At 39.6% G+C, this 8,112-nt stretch overlaps 1 protein-coding gene across 1 annotated transcript; it reads right to left on the reverse strand.

Annotated features, from left to right (window-relative positions):
* Positions 1-1,923: 1,923 nt before the first annotated feature.
* On the reverse strand, positions 1,924-3,601 carry LOC135570624 (E3 ubiquitin-protein ligase MARCHF1-like). The gene is made up of 2 exons (XM_065016572.1): positions 3,532-3,601; positions 1,924-2,235 (listed from the first exon to the last, which is right to left on the reverse strand). Exons 1-2 carry the CDS (start codon positions 3,551-3,553, stop codon positions 1,952-1,954), a joined length of 306 nt encoding a protein of 101 aa, XP_064872644.1. The 5' UTR covers positions 3,554-3,601; the 3' UTR covers positions 1,924-1,951.
* Between the last annotated feature and the right edge of the window lie 4,511 nt (positions 3,602-8,112).

Genomic DNA, 8,112 nt, shown 5'->3' on the forward strand with positions numbered 1-8,112 from the left:
TAGTCAGGTTGTATCCAGTCAGGTTGTACCTAGTCAGGTTGTATCCAGTCAGGTTGTATCCAGTCAGGTTGTACCTAGTCAGGTTGTATCCAGTCAGGTTGTATCCAGTCAGGTTGTACCTAGTCAGGTTGTACCCAGTCAGGTTGTGTCAGTAACTCCACTATAAAGGTTGTAGCCTTCTGAAAGTATTCAGACCCGTGTGAAGTTGCTGGATGTTGGCGAGACCTGGAACGCGCCGTCTTACCCGTCGATCCAGAGCATCCCAAACATGCTCAGTGGATGATGTGTCTGCTGAGGATGCAGGTCATGGAAGAACTGGGACATTTTCAGTTTCCAGGAATGTAGTCCAGAACCTTGTGACACGGGGCCGCGCATTATCATGAATGGCACGACAATGGACCTCAGAATCTCGCCACGGTATCTCTGTTCATTCAAATTGGCATCGATAAAAATGCAATTGTGTTCGTTTATGCCTGGCCATAACCCCACTGCCACCATGGGGCACTCTGTTCACAACGTTGACATTGGCAAACCGCTCGCCCACACGACGCCATACACCTGGTCTGAGGTTGTGAGGCCGGTTGGACGTACTGCCAAATTCTCTAAAACAACGTTGGAGATGGCTTATGGTAGAGAAATGAACATGCAATTATTTGCTGGACATTCCTGCACGTTCCCTCAAAACTTGAGACATCTGTGGCATTGTGTTGTGTTACAAAACTGCATATTTTAGAGTGACCTTTTAATTGTCCCCCAGCACAAGGTGCACTTGTGTAATAATCATGCTGTTTAATCAGCTTCTTGATATGCCACACCTGTCAGGTGGATGGATTATCTTGGCAAAAGAGAAATGCTCACCAACAGGGATGTAAACAAATTAGTGCACAACATTTGAGAGAAACACGCTTTTTGTGCGTGAAGAACATTTCTGGGATATTTTATTTCAGCTCATGAAACATGGGACCAACACTTTACATGTTGTGTTTATATTTTAGTATAGAAAAGGTTATTTTTGGTTGTAATGGTGACTTCTAGAGACAGGCAGGCAGGCAGACAAACAGGCAGGCAGACAGACAGAGACCTCTTCAGATAGACTTGTAGACATCATAGTGACAGACAGAAAGAAAGACAGCTCTTCAGATAGACGTCATAGTGACAGACAGACAGCTCTTCAGATAGACTTCTAGACATCATAGTGACAGACAGACAGCTCTTCAGATAGACGTCATAGTGACAGACAGACAGCTCTTCAGATAGACATCATAGTGACAGACAGACAGCTCTTCAGATAGACTTCTAGACGTCATAGTGACAGACAGACAGCTCTTCAGATAGACGTCATAGTGACAGACAGGGACCTTTAATACCACAGTTCTATCCTGTCCAGCAGAGAGAGTAAACACTAACGTAAATAAATATGGGTTAGGGTTAGGGTTAAGGGTTAGGGTTAGGGTTAGGGTTAAGGGTTAGGGTTAAGGGTTAAGGGTTAGGGTTAGGGTTAAGGGTTAGGGGTTAGGGTTAAGGGTTAGGGTTAAGGGTTAGGGTTAAGGGTTAGGGTTAGGGTTAGGTCCAGAGTTCTATGCTGTCCAGCAGAGAGAGACTAAATACCAACGTAAATAAATATGCTCTATGACTCTAACCCTCCTCCTGGAGAGCTGCAAGGTGTGCAGGGTTTTGTTCCAGCCCTTGAACACTTGGTTCTACGCATCAGCTACTCCTCAGGCTGTTTATATTGAATACTGAGAGAGTATAACAGACGCTCTGATTGGCTAATCTACAGCTGCTTCTATAACAGACGCTCTGATTGGCTAATCTACAGCTGCTTCTATAACAGATACTCTTATTGGCTACGTCACATTATGACTCTTTGGTGTGCTGGGCTCTGATAGGCTATAGGGAGGGTGCATTACCAAGAGCTGTGTGTGTGTGTGTGTGTGTTTGTGTGTGTGTGTCAGACGGGGTTTTCCTCCGAGAGGTCGGAGTCCATCTGGATAACCTCGGGGGCGGGGCCTATCGGGACTTCCACGGCCTCAGGGTGATTCCCATTGGCCAGCGCGGCGTTGGTGGGCGGCGGCTTCTCGGGGCAGTTCTGCACAGTGATGATGCGATTGAAGGCTTTGAGTCGTCTCCATAGCAACCAGTACACTTTACACTGGACGTACATGAACACCAGTCCGCCTGACATGCCTATCGCCACGATGACCAGCTTCATCCAGAACGGCCACTCCAACACACCTAGAGAGAGAGAGAGTGTAGAGGTAGAGAGAGAGAGAGGTAGAGAGAGAAAGGTGTAGAGGTAGAGAGAGAGAGGGGTGTAAAGGTAGAGAGAGAGAGGGGTGTAGAGGTAGAGAGAGAGAGGTGTAGAGAGAGAGAGGTGTAGAGGTAGAGAGAGAGGGTGTAAAGGTAGAGAGAGAGCGAGAGAGAGAGGGAGAGGTGTAGAGGTAGAGAGAGAGGGGTGTAAAGGTAGAGAGAGAGGGGTGTAGAGGTAGAGAGAGGTAGAGAGCGAGAGAGGTAGAGAGAGAGAGGGGTGTAAAGGTAGAGAGAGAGGGATGTAGAGGTAGAGAGAGAGAGAGAGGTGTAGAGGTAGAGAGAGAGAGAGGTGTAGAGGTGTAGAGGTAGAGAGAGGTGTGTAAAGGTAGAGGGAGAGAGGTAGAGAGAGAGGGGTGTAAAGGTAGAGAGAGAGGGGTGTAGAGGTAGAGAGAGAGAGGTGTAGAGGTAGAGAGAGAGAGAGAGGTGTAGAGGTAGAGAGAGGTGTGTAAAGGTAGAGGGAGAGAGAGAGGGGTATAGAGGTAGAAAGAGAGAGAGGTGTAGAGGTAGAGAGGGAGACAGAGGTAGAGAGAGAGACAGAGAGAGACAGACAGAGGCAGACAGAGAGGTAGAGAGAGAGACAGAGAGAGACAGACAGAGAGAGGCAGACAGAGAGGTAGAGAGACAGAGAGAGACAGAGAGGTAGAGAGAGAGACAGATAGAGGTAGAGACAGACAGAGACAGATAGAGACAGAGAGAGACAGACAGAGAGGTAGAGAGAGACAGAGAGAGGTAGAGAGACAGAGAGAGGTGTAAAGGTAGAGAGAGACAGACAGAGAGAGGTAGAGAGACAGAGAGAGGTAGAGAGAGGTAGAGAGACAGACAGAGAGAGGTAGAGAGAGGGAGAAAGAGAGAGAGAGAGAGAGACAGAGAGAGAGGGAAAGAGAGACAGAGAGAGGTAGAGAGAGAGACAGACAGAGAGAGAGAGGTAGAGAGACAGAGAGAGGTAGAGAGAGAGACAGACAGAGAGGTAGAGAGACAGAGAGAGACAGACAGAGAGAGACAGACAGAGAGAGGTAGAGAGACAGAGAGAGACAGATACAGAGAGAGGTAGAGAGGTAGAGAGACAGAGAGAGACAGACATAGAGAGGTAGAGAGACAGAGAGAGACAGACATAGAGAGGTAGAGAGACACAGACATATACATACACAGGTTAGTTATGTCTACCCAGTGGGAAACAGAGAGATTGTGTGTGTCTGTGTTTGATACCAGAGGCCTCCTTACCCTCAGCAGTGTAGTACTTCATCACTGATATTCTCCACAGGTCGTCTGAAAACACAGTAATGTTACTATATTCTCCTGAAAACACAGTAATGTTACTATATTCTCCTGAAAACACAGTAATGTTACTATATTCTTATCTGAAAACACAGTAATGTTACTATATTCTCCTATAAACACAGTAATGTTACTATATTCTCCTGAAAACACAGTAATGTTACTATATTCTCCTGTAAACACAGTAATGTTACTATATTCTCCTGAAAACACAGTAATGTTACTATATTCTCATCTGAAAACACAGTAATGTTACTATATTCTCCTGTAAACACAGTAATGTCACTATATTCTCCTGAAAACACAGTAATGTTACTATATTCTCCTGAAAACACAGTAATGTTACTATATTCTCCTGTAAACACAGTAATGTTACTATATTCTCCTGAAAACACAGTAATGTTACTATATTCTCCTGTAAACACAGTAATGTCACTATATTCTCCTGAAAACACAGTAATGTTACTATATTCTCCTGTCATCTGAAAACACAGTAATGTTACTATATTCTCCTGTCAACACAGTAATGTTACTATATTCTCATCTGAAAACACAGTAATGTTACTATATTCTCCTGAAAACACAGTAATGTTACTATATTCTCCTGAAAACACAGTAATGTTACTATATTCTCCTGTAAACACAGTAATGTCACTATATTCTCCTCTCATCTGAAAACACAGTAATGTTACTATATTCTCCTGTCATCTGAAAACACAGTAATGTTACTATATTCTCCTGTAAACACAGTAATGTTACTATATTCTCATGAAAACACAGTAATGTTACTATATTCTCCTGAAAACACAGTAATGTTACTATATTCTCCTGAAAACACAGTAATGTTACTATATTCTCCTGTCAACACAGTAATGTTACTATATTCTCATCTGAAAACACAGTAATGTTACTATATTCTCCTGAAAACACAGTAATGTTACTATATTCTCCTGAAAACACAGTAATGTTACTATATTCTCATCTGAAAACACAGTAATGTTACTATATTCTCATCTGAAAACACAGTAATGTTACTATATTCTCCTCTGTAAACACAGTAATGTCACTATATTCTCCTGTCATCTGAAAACACAGTAATGTTACTATATTCTCCTGAAAACACAGTAATGTTACTATATTCTCATCTGAAAACACAGTAATGTCACTATATTCTCCTGTCATCTGAAAACACAGTAATGTTACTATATTCTCCTGTCAACACAGTAATGTTACTATATTCTCCTGAAAACACAGTAATGTTACTATATTCTCCTGTAAACACAGTAATGTCACTATATTCTCCTGAAAACACAGTAATGTTACTATATTCTCCTGAAAACACAGTAATGTTACTATATTCTCCTGTCAACACAGTAATGTTACTATATTCTCCTGAAAACACAGTAATGTCACTATATTCTCATCTGAAAACACAGTAATGTTACTATATTCTCCTGAAAACACAGTAATGTTACTATATTCTCCTGAAAACACAGTAATGTTACTATATTCTCCTGAAAACACAGTAATGTCACTATATTCTCCTGTAAACACAGTAATGTTACTATATTCTCCTGAAAACACAGTAATGTTACTATATTCTCCTGAAAACACAGTAATGTTACTATATTCTCCTGTAAACACAGTAATGTCACTATATTCTCCTGAAAACACAGTAATGTTACTATATTCTCCTGTCAACACAGTAATGTCACTATATTCTCCTGTCATCTGAAAACACAGTAATGTTACTATATTCTCCTGTCAACACAGTAATGTTACTATATTCTCCTGTCATCTGAAAACACAGTAATGTTACTATATTCCCCTGAAAACACAGTAATGTCACTATATTCTCCTGAAAACACAGTAATGTCACTATATTCTCCTGAAAACACAGTAATGTCACTATATTCTCCTGAAAACACAGTAATGTTACTATATTCTCCTGAAAACACAGTAATGTTACTATATTCTCATCTGAAAACACAGTAATGTCACTATATTCTCCTGTCATCTGAAAACACAGTAATGTTACTATATTCTCCTGTCAACACAGTAATGTTACTATATTCTCCTGAAAACACAGTAATGTTACTATATTCTCCTGTAAACACAGTAATGTCACTATATTCTCCTGAAAACACAGTAATGTTACTATATTCTCCTGAAAACACAGTAATGTTACTATATTCTCCTGTCATCTGAAAACACAGTAATGTTACTATATTCTCCTGAAAACACAGTAATGTCACTATATTCTCATCTGAAAACACAGTAATGTTACTATATTCTCCTGAAAACACAGTAATGTCACTATATTCTCCTGTAAACACAGTAATGTTACTATATTCTCCTGAAAACACAGTAATGTTACTATATTCTCCTGAAAACACAGTAATGTTACTATATTCTCCTGTAAACACAGTAATGTCACTATATTCTCCTGTAAACACAGTAATGTTACTATATTCTCCTGAAAACACAGTAATGTTACTATATTCTCCTGTCATCTGAAAACACAGTAATGTTACTATATTCTCCTGTCAACACAGTAATGTCACTATATTCTCCTGTCATCTGAAAACACAGTAATGTTACTATATTCTCCTGTCAACACAGTAATGTTACTATATTCTCCTGTCATCTGAAAACACAGTAATGTTACTATATTCTCCTGAAAACACAGTAATGTCACTATATTCTCCTGAAAACACAGTAATGTCACTATATTCTCCTGAAAACACAGTAATGTCACTATATTCTCCTGAAAACACAGTAATGTTACTATATTCTCCTGTAAACACAGTAATGTTACTATATTCTCCTGAAAACACAGTAATGTCACTATATTCTCCTGTCAACACAGTAATGTCACTATATTCTCCTGAAAACACAGTAATGTCACTATATTCTCCTGTCAACACAGTAATGTCACTATATTCTCCTGTAAACACAGTAATGTTACTATATTCTCCTGAAAACACAGTAATGTTACTATATTCTCCTGAAAACACAGTAATGTTACTATATTCTCCTGAAAACACAGTAATGTTACTATATTCTCCTGAAAACACAGTAATGTTACTATATTCTCCTGTCATCTGAAAACACAGTAATGTTACTATATTCTCCTGTCATCTGAAAACACAGTAATGTTACTATATTCTCCTGAAAACACAGTAATGTTACTATATTCTCCTGAAAACACAGTAATGTTACTATATTCTCCTGTAAACACAGTAATGTTACTATATTCTCCTGTCATCTGAAAACACAGTAATGTTACTATATTCTCCTATAAACACAGTAATGTTACTATATTCTCCTATAAACACAGTAATGTTACTATATTCTCATCTGAAAACACAGTAATGTTACTATATTCTCCTGAAAACACAGTAATGTTACTATATTCTCCTGAAAACACAGTAATGTTACTATATTCTCCTGAAAACACAGTAATGTTACTATATTCTCCTGTAAACACAGTAATGTTACTATATTCTCCTGAAAACACAGTAATGTTACTATATTCTCCTGAAAACACAGTAATGTTACTATATTCTCCTGAAAACACAGTAATGTTACTATATTCTCCTGTAAACACAGTAATGTTACTATATTCTCATCTGAAAACACAGTAATGTTACTATATGCTCCTCTGAAAACACAGTAATGTTACTATATTCTCCTGAAAACACAGTAATGTTACTATATTCTCCTGAAAACACAGTAATGTTACTATATTCTCCTGAAAACACAGTAATGTTACTATATTCTCCTGAAAACACAGTAATGTTACTATATTCTCCTGTCATCTGAAAACACAGTAATGTTACTATATTCTCCTGAAAACACAGTAATGTTACTATATTCTCATCTGAAAACACAGTAATGTCACTATATTCTCCTGTAAACACAGTAATGTTACTATATTCGCCTGTAAACACAGTAATGTAAGAAGTTGGGTTAAGGTTGTAGAGAATTGTGGTTGGGTTGAATAGAGGTTAGGTTAAGGTTGTGGTTGTATAGAGGTTAGGTCAGGGTTGTATAGAGGTTGGGTTAGGGTTGTGATTGTATAGAGGTTAGGTCAGGGTTGTATAGAGGTTGGGTCAGGGTTGTGGTTGTACAGAGATTAGGTCAGGGTTGTGGTTGTACAGAAGTTCGGTCAGGGTTGTATTGAGGTTGGGTCAGGGTTGTATAGCGGTTAGGTCAGGGTTGTGGTTGTACAGAGGTTAGGCCAGGGTTGTGGTTGTACAGAGGTTAGGTCAGGGTTGAATAGAGGTTGGGTTAAGGTTGTGATAGTACAGAGGTTAGGTCAGGGTTGTATAGAGGTTGGGTTAAGGTTGTGGTTGTACAGAGGTTAGGTCAGGGTTGTGGTTGTACAGAGGTTAGGTCAGGGTTGTATAGAGGTTAGGTCAGGGTTGTGGTTGTACAGAGGTTAGGTCAGGGTTGTATAGAGGTTGGGTCAGGGTTGTGGTTGTGGTTGTACAGAGGTTAGGTCAGGGTTGAATAGAGGTTGGG

This window comes from Oncorhynchus nerka, unplaced genomic scaffold (assembly GCF_034236695.1).
Source record: "Oncorhynchus nerka isolate Pitt River unplaced genomic scaffold, Oner_Uvic_2.0 unplaced_scaffold_972, whole genome shotgun sequence".
NCBI classification, from domain to species: domain Eukaryota; kingdom Metazoa; phylum Chordata; class Actinopteri; order Salmoniformes; family Salmonidae; genus Oncorhynchus; species Oncorhynchus nerka.